The sequence below is a fragment of the Rhipicephalus microplus genome, chromosome 1 (genome assembly GCF_043290135.1).
Source record: "Rhipicephalus microplus isolate Deutch F79 chromosome 1, USDA_Rmic, whole genome shotgun sequence".
In the NCBI taxonomy this organism is placed as follows: Eukaryota; Metazoa; Arthropoda; class Arachnida; order Ixodida; family Ixodidae; genus Rhipicephalus; species Rhipicephalus microplus.
The window spans coordinates 295,117,309-295,131,216 of NC_134700.1; the positions used below are offsets into that span (position 1 = coordinate 295,117,309).

Genomic DNA, 13,908 nt, shown 5'->3' on the forward strand with positions numbered 1-13,908 from the left:
TGTCCATTGTAGTTCAAGTGGCGAACAAACTACGGCAAACAATTTTATACCAAAGTATTTGTCTATTAAACGAAATAGGGTGGCAAGTTAATAACGAATGCCCATCATTCGTGTTTAAAAAGCAAGGTGAATCTTCGTTAATTACAACTGGGTTACATTTCTCTTTTCATTGATTTTTAAGATTGAGAAAAAGTGTTTGAATCTAAAGTGTGTGGAGCAAAAGCAACGCTGTAGCACATGCTGTGGGAGTGTACTGGAAGCGGGGTAGGTAGTTTCCTGTGAACTGAGTAGACATGGCAGCCCTGAACCACTAGGCGCGATGCGATGGGAGGCGACTCTGCTCAGCCACAACCTCGCCGATCAACTGTGGGCAGTCCGGGACGCCCAAAAAGCCACCCGTGTAGGGACTCGAGGCCGTCGTCTAGGCTTTGGTGCTTGTAGCCCCATCCCGCTAAATACCGCCGGGCATTGTCAATAACGTTTTTACTCACTCACACACACTGTTAATGTATTCCATTTCATTTTTTAGTTTTTAAGGCTTGCTTGATGTGATATAGCAATATGTTTATGATCTTGTGTACCGTATTTACACGATTGTAAGACGACTCGAATGTAAGACGACCCCCCCAAAATCGCATCTCAAAAAAAAAACAAAACAAAAAAAAGAATGCGCGCATTTTACACAAGGGAAATTTATTCACGTGGTTGCGGAGGATTATTCATCGTCGCTGGAGTCGTCCTCGCTGGTGCTGCTGCCATCATTGCTGCTGCAGTCCCACAGCACGTCGTCGTCAAGTGTGAGTCCACACTTCGCGAACGACCGCACCACGGCATCGCGTGGGACGGCCGCATGAAGAATAGCAGCCCGCTTAAACGCTGCCGTAAACGAGCGCCGAGTGTTCTTCGAGCCTACGGCACTCATGTCAGACAGAAGTGACTCGAGAGAGCCGGTCGTGGACACAAGCAACAGGAGCACGCGGCGACGCGCCCGCTTAGAAAATTGTATCACAAAGAGGAGCTCTTCCGTCAACTACCAATACCCCCCTACGGCGGCTCTTCCATCGATTACCGGTGCTCCCTCAAGAGCCGTGCGCTCGTCATAAAGGCACTCGTAATGCGCGCTGTAGATGCTAAAAAAAGAAAAGCTTTTGTATAAGCACGTGGAAAACTATGCGCTTTGGGTTGAGCGGGAAACTATTCGAGATGACAATGCATGGTTCGATTTCGATTCTAAGGTACATGGTTCAATTTCGATTCTAAGACGGCCCCCCAACATTGGATTGTCAAATTTGAAAAAAAGGGTCGTCTTACAATCGTGTAAATACGGTATATTGTTTGAATACATACGCAGGGCAGTGTGCAACCAGAATCTGGTGATTTTTTAGATAAGTTGTAAACATTATACAACTATGTAAATATTATGTATGTGCATATTGCCTCTACTCAGTTTAAAGGCACACTAAAGTCAAATTACAATATATGTCAGAGTGAAAACTCAGTGTACGACAGTGTCTAAAATGACACTATTATCAACAGCAGTACCTTTTGTACCGAGAAATCAAGGCAAATGCATGAGAACACATGCACTACGATAGGACATCCGCAATATGATCCCGATGACGGCAGAGTTACCGCCTACAAGCAATCACTATAAAGAACCTTCCAAATAAAGAACCATCCGTGCATCAAGAGAAGCAATGAAATGCTGTGTGTTCGTTTCTGTTTGATTCATGGAAAAAAGAACCACTGGACATCACTATGGGAAATAGCACGAGTGTTTCAAAAGTTCAATTTTCGCTTGGTTAAACTGGACAGTTTCGGCCACCTAGTGGGGCCCAGTTGAATCAAGCACGCCTGCCATCTCAGAGGCCATGGCAGAAGCCGTTGTTGCTGCTGTGGCTCCTGCTACTTGCACTCTGCTGCTACTAGTTTCGGCAGCCACGCAGTAAAGCTGGGCAGTGTTGTGCACGGCAAGAGTGACGTGAGAGTTTCCGCTTTGAGGCGGGTAATTGGAAGTGTGCTAATATCATGTAGACCATTAAAACTAAAACGGAAACAAAAACTGAAACATAATTTTGTTTCAAAATAAGCCCTTCATTTCCACGAAAGCAGCTCTATGATGTTTCCGAACCGCTATTACGGTTCTCAACATCGACTTACTATTAGCCTTTAGTGTCCCTTTAAAGGACTTTTTTTGTTTTGAGTACCACTATGCCTAGTGTTTTAGTGTGATGTCTTATAAAAATTGCCAAAAGCAGTCTTAAGTGTATGTGGGGGCAAAGTCCTTGCCACCCCCTTTATTGATCCAGAAAATGAAAAAAAAAACATTGAATTGCTTTATACTTCTACATGTGGCAAGTTTTCATCATTTTTAGCTATATTTTGTTATTATTTCTATCATTCGAACTAAACAAATCACAACAAATTTTTTCATGCTTCTTTTGCTTTCTCTGTCTGTTTTATTTGGTTGACACACTTTGTTCTGTTTGTGCCTCTCCTTGCACCACCAGGCCAGCTCTTGAAGTTTCTGGTCACACTGGCTTCCTGCTCCATCAGCACATCGGAACTGAAGGCACTCTTCCACCTCTTGCGGCCAAGTACTTCAGGAGAACAAGTGAGCTTTCGTGCATTTTTTGATTGCATACAAATGTCATTGCAGAAATTTTCAATGTACGGAAATGGTGTGCAATACAGTACTCAAGATTTGATTACAAGTATTCCTTACGGTCTAAAGCTGTCACTGGCTGCGGGGCTTTTGAACTACCGTATTTACTCGGGTAATCCTTGCACTCGCACAATTCTCGCACCCCCCACATCGCCCAACAAAAATACAATTTCTTTTTTTTCTCGAGTAATTATCGCACCCCCGAAAACTGCTGCAATAATGTCGTCTGCTCTTTCCAGGCACTGATGATGATAGTGCACGTCATCTGGCGCCATCTTTTAAGCATCAAGCTTACTATTGCACAGAGATTCAATCCAACTCAAGCAAAGCTGAAGTGGCCAGTGCGCGTTGCAACGTGTTTAGTATGTTGCATCGGTAACCTTGTCAAGTTATGAGGCGATACTGAAGCTGTATGGCTGCTTTCAAGTTGCAAGTGATAGATTATGCACTAAAGAACAGCAACAGGGCCGCCGGTAGGCCCTTGGGATTGATGGTAAACTTTATTTCTTAAGAAGGAAACTGTGGACAATTCTGTTAAATAGCTATCAGCCCAATACTGACGTCCCACGCTTACCTTTTGAGGGCTCCTGCTGAGCGATGAATGCTACCGCTACGCCCGCAACGTCCGCAAGCTTTGCGTATGGTATTCTAATTCTCGACTATTTGGTTCCACTTTTTGTGTCTTAATTTAATCTTGTCTTGTGTTGAACCTGTGCTTTTATTGTTGAGGTAAGCTTTAATTAGTACTTCTTAAAGCTTGCTGTTAGTTGTTGGTGTGAGAATCCCAATTTGCGGCCACTTCGTTTTCTTTTTCGCTCTGTACGTTTTCGTAAAAAGCTTTCCCCGCGTAAGTCCCGCACCCCCCAACTTTTCATCGGTTTTCCGGCAAAAAAAGTGCGAGGACTATGCGAGCAAATACGGTATTGCTGAAATTTTCAGCCTAACAGTGGACCTTATCAGCTGTTTACTAAAGGATTACCACATAGAGCCCGCTTGTCCTGCAGCATGAGGGTAAACAGACCTTGATTTAGTTTCGGTCATCCAAGCGCTGACCCTGCTGCTTCCGACAAATACTGCGGTACTTGCAAAAAAAAAAATCATGTTTGTGTTTGTGCATGTTCATCCAGTAGGACGTGTAACAATATAAGTTCAGTCTAAGTTTGTTCAAAGATTTCTCCACGGAAATGAAGATCATCCTTCTTACGAGGTTATTTAATAGTTCCTTTCTCCTTCCAGCACCAGTACACACTGCCACTGATGTATGCCCTGTCCAGCATGGTGAAAAGTGATGGGTGGCTTGGGGCATCTCACTTCTTTGACTTCAGTGACCCAGACGAGGTGAGAGGAAGGCAGGTGCATTCATAAGCAGAAATGTTCGTGGTTCAGTATCATCGCTTGAGAGCGAAGCAGCATATATTTGAAACAGAATCGAAATTCAACATTTTGCATACTGTGCCATCAATTATTGATTTTCAAAGCATTTTTTACCCCCCCCCCCTTCCTTTTTTTTTTTTTCAGGGAATTGTCATTCCAAACATTAAAAAGTGGCCTGGATCTGGTTTTGCATTTCACGCATGGGTACGCCTTGAAAAACTAAATGCTCGCAAAGAAGGTGCATTCCGGAGACAGTTCTACAGGTAGGAACAACTAAAATGGTTTTGTGTCATGCTTGTTTAACTGACTAGGAAGCAAGTTCTTAGTAAAAGAAAAAACACAGCTTTAAGAAGTTGCAAGTGAACACACAAATGTTTTTCCCGAATGAATGAATGAATGAACAACTTTATTTATCCCTTGTTAAAGGGAAGGGGGCAACAGGAAAGGGTGTGGTGGGGATGAACTACTTGAAGTAGTCCTCCTCTACCCTCTCAGCCCACTCCAGGATGGCCTCCTGGATAGCGGGCCTCGAGCTGCGCAAGGCAGCCTCCCACTGCTCCTCACTAGAAATTAGGCGTTTCAGGAATGGGGGAAGAGGGTGCTTAGGGCAGCGCCACATGATGTGGTTCAAGTCTGCTGTGGAGGAGGCACAAAATTTACATGAGGGGGAAGGATAACAGGATGGATGAACCCGAAAAAGTTTGTGATGCAGATGGTCTCAAGTTAGCATGCTTTCGCTAAGGCGCGTGGCATCAGCTGCCCGAGGCTATCATTAAAGTAGCCAATTGCAACAAGCATGCTTGTAGGCACTGTCTCCAAAGCTTGTTGTCCTCGGAATCAGATTCCTCGAAATCACTCTTGCTGTTCACTTCATTCACAATACCCTCATCTGTGCACGGTTTCACAGTGTCTGCATCACTATAGGCTGTATTGTAGTCATCACAACAGATGTCCCACACGCCCTCCCGTGTCCGAGTCGACGATGCGCTTCTATAGATCGCCGCAGGAGTGGTTTTGTTTGGAAGCTTCTGGCTCAACATCAGGTTCGATGGCCCCGCCGCGGTGGTCTAGTGGCTAAGGTACTCGGCTGCTGACCCGCAGGTCGCGAGTTCAAATCCCGGCTGCGGCGGCTGCATTTCCGATGGAGGCGGAAATGTTGTAGGCCCGTTTGCTCAGATTTGGGTGCACGTTAAAGAACCTTAGGTGGTCTAAATTTCTTGAGCCCTCCACTATGGCGTCTCTCATAATCATATGGTGGTTTTGGGACGTTAAACCCCACATATCAATCAATCAGGTCCGATGCCAACGAAATCAGCCTTGCGAAAACAGTTTTGCACACATGTAGCTATTACCACTGCCCACGAAGCCTTCACCATCTCCACAGCTGGATACAGGGACATCCGAAGCGGCAAGCTAGCTGTCCAGGTGGTCAACAGATATGAGCAAGCACTCCACAATGCTGCACCTATAGTAAGTCGTAAACGTGCTGATTACTCTCAAGCCAAGTGGTTACACTTTTGACGTTTTGTTGAGCTGCAGAAAAAAGTGCGGAAGGCTTCCCATCCGCCATCCTGACCACGCACGCACATCAACAGCGAGCAAGACGCGTATGCGCGATGTAAAAGTCAGCATGCATGGAACTGCTCTGAGCCTGTTTCTAGTCAGAAAACGAAACTTCTGCATTCAAGCCAGTATAGGCTGAGGCTGGCAACAGTGTGAGCGCTAACTTCCAACTTTTGTTTATTGCATACGCTTACAACACATTATATTGCTCATTACACGTGACGCCACACACATGACAAAACCGTACACGTGTGGCACAGCACACTATCAAAGAAACATAGTTGTGATTTGATTTCAAATTAAAAATTCTATACCAATGCTTCACAGCACGCGCTCCAGAAAATTGAGCTCGTCGCGGAGCGGTGGAGACAGGTGGAGTTGCGAGAGAGTGATGCATGAGTAGAGGAGCATACGGAGGGAAGGTGATTTTGAAAACTCAAACACCTGGGAAGAAGGCAGGTCAGGTAGCTTGCTTGCAGGGTTCAGGAAATGCTCAACTCGCATGTAAAAGAACTTGGAAGAGCGGTCGGCGCACGCAGAGGTCATAGAATCGCATTGTGGCGCCGGCGAACTTGCGGGGCCCGGCCGACTTCAATCATTTGGGATTCGTTCTATGTAAAAGCCATTTTTACGCTTCCGAACACGTGCGGAGGGCGCGCTGAGTGGGGTGAAAAGTGAGTGAGAACAAGTCCTAAACGGGAAACGAATCCTGAATTATTAAAGTCTGTGTGGTAGCGCAAGCGCGCGCACTGCAACGATGCGACACGGATGTAGACAAGACGCAGATGCAGACGATTGGGTACAATCGATGGCCTACGGTGTTGACAAATAGTCTTGTCACTCCCGGCTGGCGATGCCAACAAAACTGTAACACAACCAGCAATCAAAAAATGAGGGGAAACTAGTTGGCTGACTGGTCTTCGAAATATTGGTGGCAGTGTGAAAACACGGGCCTCATCTAGTGATGCGGGGGTGCTCAAAGTAACGGGGTGTCAATAGATGGAGCGGGTGCATAACAAAAAACAGTTGGAAAGAGGGACAACTTGACGGCTGCAGAGGCAGGGTCGCTGTTTAAGAATAAGAATCTATGGGCACCTCGCCAATGGCTTATCGGTAGTCGAAAATGGTGTCCCAGGAAGTCCCCAGAGTGCCAACTCCGTCTGCTGTAACCGACCGGTGATACTTAGAGACATTCGTTGTAAGTGCAATTTTGTGCCTTCGAAATAATGTATATTTTCATGGTCACAAGGGTATTGTACGCTTTAAGTGACTGTACTGAATCACAAGAAGCTCTCCTAATGAGTATGAAGAGCTTCTATAAATACAGCCAGCATTTGCTGGTAACTCTAAACAATGCTTTGCCTGTTTGGAACTGATCCTGCCTTTTAAGAAGTAGCTGACTCAGATTTCACTACTCAGTTTGCGCAAAGTACGTAAGATGCTTTTGGGAAACAATTAGGGGGCAGTATGATTGTAAATTTTTTTCTACAGAAAGAAAAGTAAATTTTAGTATTTTCAAACCAGAAAGCTATTTCATGTTGGCACTTTAATGACAAATGCAAACATTGTCTGAAACTAATAAAACTATTAAGAAGTATTAGCTAGCTATACCAAACCTAGTACCGCATCATTGTTCTAATATAATTGTGCTTTTTCAGCTTCACCACCCCAAATGGAACGTTGGAGTCATTCTTCACTGCTCAGGGAAAACTAGTGGTTGCGGTCGCAACAAAGAAAGAATACTATGCCGTTCCTGTGGAAGGGGTTACCCTAGATGACGAGACATGGGTAAATGGTTCCTTTTGTATTGATTACTTGTACATTGCTTTGCATCCATAAATCCAGTGTTTCAGCAGGCTGCTTGCAATTCAGAGTTAACACTCTCCCACTGTAAGCGACTGCCTCTTATTGAAGGTACTGGTGGTTTATTAGGAGTTGGGTATTAAGATGTGCATATCAAAGCAGCGCTCTTGAGTCGTGAACGTGTAAATGAATATGTAAGTACATGTTCTAGCATGAGCTTTGGGTGCTTGAATGGCACACTCAATTACACCAATGCAGTGGCAGCGGCTTTGTAGTTGTTGCATAGTATTTTAGGAATTGCTACCTTGAACACTTATAAAATGTACTTGAATTATTGGATGGTGTGACCGTGCCTGGCTGGCTGATGCCTTCCACGTTGACCGCAGCAGTGGCATTGCAGTCACTCACGGCTGAAGGCGCAGCGTGCAAAAACTGCTATAAGTGCATTGGGGACACCCCTGGTGCTATTTTTGATGTGTCTTTCATTGTGTGTCTGTCGCTATAAAGTCTCGTACTTATTGTCGTAAGCTTTGATGGTCTGGTTAACCTCCCTGCCTTTCCTTGCATCTTTATCTCTCTCTCTCTTTGATGAACAAAACTTCAAAGCTTATAATAGATGCTTTTTTCATAAACGCCCTTGAGAGATACAGCAAATTAGTTCTCGTTGCCAAAGGACTGCTTCAAGGAACACAAAATATAAAAATTATTGCAGGCTGATCGCCATAATGATTTATAGTCTCAGTGTAATTGCGACGAACTTGATTCTGAACTAGTAAGTACATTCACATGATTCTGAACTAGTAAGTACACCGCCAGTAGGGAGAAGAGACAAAAGACAGGACATCCTATTTTCTGATTTGTTCTCTCTTAATTTTTTCTTTTGGGGGTGGTTTTGTGTTTAGTTTGCTCAAAGTAACTGAGCCACAATATTGGGAGTTAGCTGTTTTCAGAAAGCTGTGTGCTGAAAAATAATATCCTGTAGAAAGCACACGAAACATGTCAAGTTCTTTCTTACAATTTTCGTACGCAGCGCTACACACAAAAAACCTGTAATGAAAAACCAACTAGCCTGTATAGACACCCTTCTTCAGCACGCCAAATGTTTACCGTTTATGAAGCTGTGTACGTGGTATGTCTCTATGTGCTGGATAAATGGGACCTTTTCAATATTATGAGGGCTGAAAGATATCAGAAGTATAACGTAATATAATGAGAGTTGCACCACCTATAAAAGATGGTTGTCCCTTGGGGCGTCACAAGGATAGTATCAATGGGGCGTGATGGGTGTGAATTTACTGTCTGTGTTTGTGCATGTATATATAGGCGCCTACACTAACTAAATATTACAAAGCATAAAGCAACACCACCCCTGCTGGCTACATCGTTGACACTTTATAAATAAAAGAATTCAATGGATAATACTGAACTGTAGTGAACGAATATTGATGCATTTGACTTCACTTCAACTCGAATATACATTATAGAAAACTTAAAAAAAAAAAAAAACATTTTCTTTTTGTAAAGGTGGTTTCATTGCAGTGGAGGTTGCTGTGCCATGATCACACCTTTCCAGGGAATATCCGCACTGCCGCAAAGCCTGACTTCAAGGCTAAATTGAACAGATTACCCTCCCATCGATTTTTCTGTTGTTAAGTTTAAAAGCTTGTTATACAGCCTTATATGCTCCAAGCATAGTAAGTTCTGAAACAGGATATATTTTATAGGTTATCAGTGCCATTCTACCGAAAGAGCCAATTCAGCTGCTACTGAAAGTTGCTTCCATTTCTTTTGAACCAAAGAGAATGACATTTGTGCATGCCTTTTTGCAATGAAAAAAATATATATATGTTGTTCACGTTAGCTGAGTCATAACATGCTCTCTTTTTTATAATTTACGATATATGCTATTGGAATTAGATTCGAAGGTATTTGAACTGAACCACTATTTGCTTTGAATTTGCTTCATACCTAAGATTTACTACTTGCACAAGCCTACATAATACAAAACACTGTCATAAACAAGTATTCACTTGTTTTTATTGGCATTATGCCAATGGAAATCTGGAAAACAATGTAATATAAGTGGTCAACTCAATAAAAAAGGAGAACCAGTTATACAGTCAATTTAGGCAAAATAACAGAGGGGCTATATGCACACCTGCACTTTTTGATGTGCTTGCGATAACCCATGATGCATGGAGTTCGTGCCTCGAAGGTAAATGCAGGCGCCTTTGGCCTGGTTCCTTGGCTAGGTTTCTTGGTATTTTAAGCCCTTGCGGGCCACATAACCTGCGCACTGTCACCAGGGAAGCAAGTGGTTGAAAAAAGATAGTCTTTCTGCACTAAAGAAAACAACTGCACAAAACAGGCACATTAAAACTGGGTTATCTCTGATATAAAGTTTGAGATAGAGTTCTATATGCTCAGATCGCTCACAAAACAATTGAGCGCAGGTTAGCTCATGTGAAGATAAAAGCTCTGGACATCGTAGGGACTGCCGAGCAAAGGCTATCCTTATGGGTTCATACTTCTTCATTCTTTGTAATGTACCTATATTCACTAATGATGCAGCACTGCTCAAAGCATTGCTTGCAAACAGCACAGTAGTCAGTGAGAATCTAGGCACATCTATGCTAGTTCCGGTTGTCACCTGCTTTTTGTGGGTCGGCAGGCTCCTCAAAAGGAAAAGGTTTCGGTGCAATTTTAGCACTCCTGCATATTCACTCATGCACCCTGGCGTGTAGCAGGCATTGAGACACTGATTAAAGCTCAGTAATGTATTAAATGGGCCAGAAACACGCTGTTACACGCTTTCATGAGCAATGACACTTGTGCAGACTCTTTTTACAACTTCAGCATAAAGAGACCACGACACCTTTGCTACGATCACCCATTGGCGCATCACATGAGGTGCAGCCCAGCCACTTTGTTTACTCTGCTGTCTTTTTTTAGAACCGAGGCGAAAACAGTGCGTGTTGATGACAACGGACCTTGGTATGAACAACTAGCTCGAAATGTGTTATCTTTTTTTAGTTCATTGTAATTATACTGCTCTCAATCCAGAAAGGTAGCTTGACAGGAGACAGCAAAAAAACGTCTGAGGTAGAGGCTTGGTCAGACCAACACAGTCTGAGAGGGCACACTATCTTATCTGTCAACATTTTATTTAATTAACAAACTACTTTTCAGATCCGTGTAAGATTGATGTGTATGGGTTCTCCAGTATTTGCTACTCCTCTACACTATATTGCCAATATACATACACACAAATGCTGAAATCCTTTCTGTAAAATACTTTCGCTCTTTTTTTCTTTTTTTTTTAATGGCATAAAAAAGCTTGCTTCGGTTTTGAGTGTTCCGAAAAGTAATTAATTGAATTATCATGAATTCTGTGAGCTGCTTATGCTCCATAAAGCATCATCTTCTCTTTGTTTCTTTTGTAATTAAAATAAAGGCGAATCTGGCTACCTTTTACATTTTTGGTGGTGTTTCTTTGTTAAACCTTGCAGCACAGCGTGGACATCTGCCACACAGCAGCTCGTCGCCCCTTTACAAACAGTAGCACGGTGGTGTTCATCGATGGACGGCAGCGTGTCAGCGTACAAGTGAAGCTGCCTTCAATTAGCGAGGTTGGATGGGACATTGACTAGCCTTGTCCAAGCTTGTCATTTTACAAGTGCTTGCTTTCAATGCATGTAATTTAGATTTCAGCTTGTTGACATAGAAAGGGTGTTTGCTTTGCTTTGTGGATGATGGTGATGCTGCAAGTGCACCGAGTTGGTTTGCATTAACCGTTGGCGTTTCGTCTTTTCATCTTTTGACAGATGTGAATATGTATACCAGTATTATGTGTAGCAGTTTGAGCTCTATTGCATGTCTCCATCTTTCAGTGTGATTTGAGTCTTATTTTCTCGTTACAACAGTTGCGTACATGTCACTCTGTGATGTGTGCGCACAGGTGAATGAGGGTGCCATCAATGGGTTACCATGAGCTCACTGCATCAGCCCTGTGATTTAACCTCTCACCCTCTATAATTGGGTTGAATGCTCTCATAGAAAATGGAGAATTAATCTTTTTGCATTCAATAATGAAGCAACTACAGATGACAAACAAATTTTTGATGGTGCTTTTGATATTTAGCAAGGATAGATTTTTTTAGCCCTTTTTGGGGGTGACATACTCACAGTGCTAAGTGTGCAACTAACACGTAAGTGCGAAACTGGTTCATTGAAAGTTAACCCTTATGTGTGTTATTCCATGCCCCATCTCTGTCGTATTAGTTCCGTGCATAACATAATGAATAGGCGCTTAATAGTGCTCGCATAATGCTTGCAGCTAGCTCAATTTTTTTAGAAACTTTTGACATTGGCATTTTACTGTTGAGTTTCAAATACATGCTGTATGAAGCAAAACACATGTTTCTGTAGCAGTTGGTATTATAAAAAGAACAGTTAATTGGCTTGCATAGAAGGGTGATTTTCATCTAGTCAATGCAAAGTTGAATTGGCTGCATTTGAGAGGGGCTTTCAGCCATTAAGCGGTGGTCCTTACTTAACGTATGCTTATTTGAAATTTCTTTTTGCGATGCAGTTCTCCCATTGTCATGTTGCATGCGGGAACCAAGCATCGGCTTCAACTGGCGAGAGGCGTTCGGCCGACGGCAGGGGCTCTGGCGATAGCTCGGGGTCAACTTCATCGGTTGAGCATGGTTCCGGGGCTGGCGAAGAGCAACTGAGCCAAAATACTGCAACTGGTGGCTTTCTGAGGAACAGTACCCTTGGGTCATTCCTCAGTGGATGGGACACCGATAAGATATTCTCCATGGCTCCGAGTGTCCCTGCCAATCTTAGAAGTGCCTTCAATGTTGACCCTGACCCATCTATCAGTGTTTCACCACTCGAGTCGCATGAGCAGGTGAGCAGCTGTATGATTGATACCTCATCAATGTTTCACAGTGCTTGGAATTTGGATGAACAAAGCAGAGACACACAGAGCGCTGACTCCTCTTGATTCATTCTCGTTACATGCGCTGTGAAATGATGAAATTATGCTGCACCGACGGGCTCAACACTCAGCCTGTGTGAATTACATCACTTGCAACACCATTCAAGCTCTTTCAGCCCATCAGCTAGCACACACTAATTTTCAGTTGTTAAACCAAGGCAGCATGAAAAAAACCGTAAGCTTTGGCATATCTTAACATCTGTAGCGCACAGAAAGGACAGAAACACAGAGGTAACACGTGGACACAGCACTAATTTCCAACTTCGTTTAGGGGACACATGGGTGAGCACGCCTTCTATCGAGCTGACAAGAAAGAAATTGGAGGTTTTGAATGCACTAGGAAGGATGGCTCTAAGAATATGGTTTCTTCAACATGGCCTGGTATTCTTGTAGATTTTTTTGTTGTATTTTCATGTTATCTTTGGCTGCACATTTTTCATGTGTATCATTCATGTTCTGAATATTTAATCTTGTACTTATGCACATCGAGTGTTGCTTCCTATTTTCTATACTAAATTTAAGCCTGCTTATAATGAATCTCCATATAACGAATTACTTGATATAACAATTTTTTTTTATTCGCCACCATTACTCTATAGAAGCACATATATTTGCTGCCACTATGTAACAAAGTAGCAGCGGGAGACAACCTTGATATAACAAATTTTTGCAATGGATAATCTAGGAATGCTGCCCCGGATTTTGTCATTTTCGCATAAGCATTCATCTTCCGCAGTTGTCCCACTGCCAACGAAGCGGAAAGCCGCGGCGGCGTGCATAGCGCGCTCGTGGCTCTGATGACTCCCAGGTGAGAGCGAGCGCATGGGTTTGTGAGAGCTAGACGGGCGGGTCTGTGCCTTAGAAGCCGGCATTGCCACTGTTCTACAGTCGAGCCCGACTATATCGAACCCGTTTATATAAAATTATCCCGTATATCGAACAATTCCTAAACACGGTAAGTTTACATTGAGAATATATAGCAAAAGTTACTGTTTTATCGAACGAAATAGCAACGACAACTGATATATCAAACTTTATGTGCCTCAAAAGTGCCCCAGCAAGTTGGCTTTCCCTCGCGGTGGCGGGGAAAACTGCCGGCGCCACCCTAGAAAAAGTTGGTTAGACCCGGTTGTGTGCGGGCGAACACCCCCCTTCAAAAAATTATCCTGGCCCACTCGCAGCGCTTACAGACAATCAGAGGTCGTTGTGCTTTCTCCGAGGCGCGGAGGCGGTAGAAGGGAGCGCCATTTTTTCTTTCTTTATGCTTGTGTGCCTGCTGCTGCCGATTCAGCGTGGTCTGTGGTGTTGCCTGTTGGTGCTCTGTGAACTGTATTGGCGCGCCGTCATCATGGCTTGTGCAAAGAGGCAAAATTTGCCGTTCGCCGCGAAACTCGAAATTATCAATCGGGTTGAGCGCGGTGAAAAAAAGTCCGACGTCGCCGCCGTGTACGAAATTCCAAGGAGCACCTTGAGTACTATCCTGAAGAATAAGGCAGAC

At 43.6% G+C, this 13,908-nt stretch overlaps 1 protein-coding gene across 4 annotated transcripts in view; it reads left to right on the forward strand.

The window, feature by feature from the left end:
* The window catches only part of LOC119165896 (neurobeachin-like protein 1), a 202,742-nt gene that overhangs the window by 26,618 nt on the left and 162,216 nt on the right, over window positions 1-13,908 (forward strand). For all 4 annotated transcript variants that reach the window (XM_075865221.1, XM_075865224.1, XM_075865222.1 and 1 more), the window contains exons 14-19: window positions 2,511-2,614; window positions 3,902-4,003; window positions 4,184-4,302; window positions 7,261-7,390; window positions 10,915-11,034; window positions 11,997-12,320. In XM_075865221.1, coding sequence (XP_075721336.1) covers window positions 2,511-2,614; window positions 3,902-4,003; window positions 4,184-4,302; window positions 7,261-7,390; window positions 10,915-11,034; window positions 11,997-12,320 — 899 coding nt within the window. The remainder of the gene's footprint in view (window positions 1-2,510; window positions 2,615-3,901; window positions 4,004-4,183; window positions 4,303-7,260; window positions 7,391-10,914; window positions 11,035-11,996; window positions 12,321-13,908) is intronic.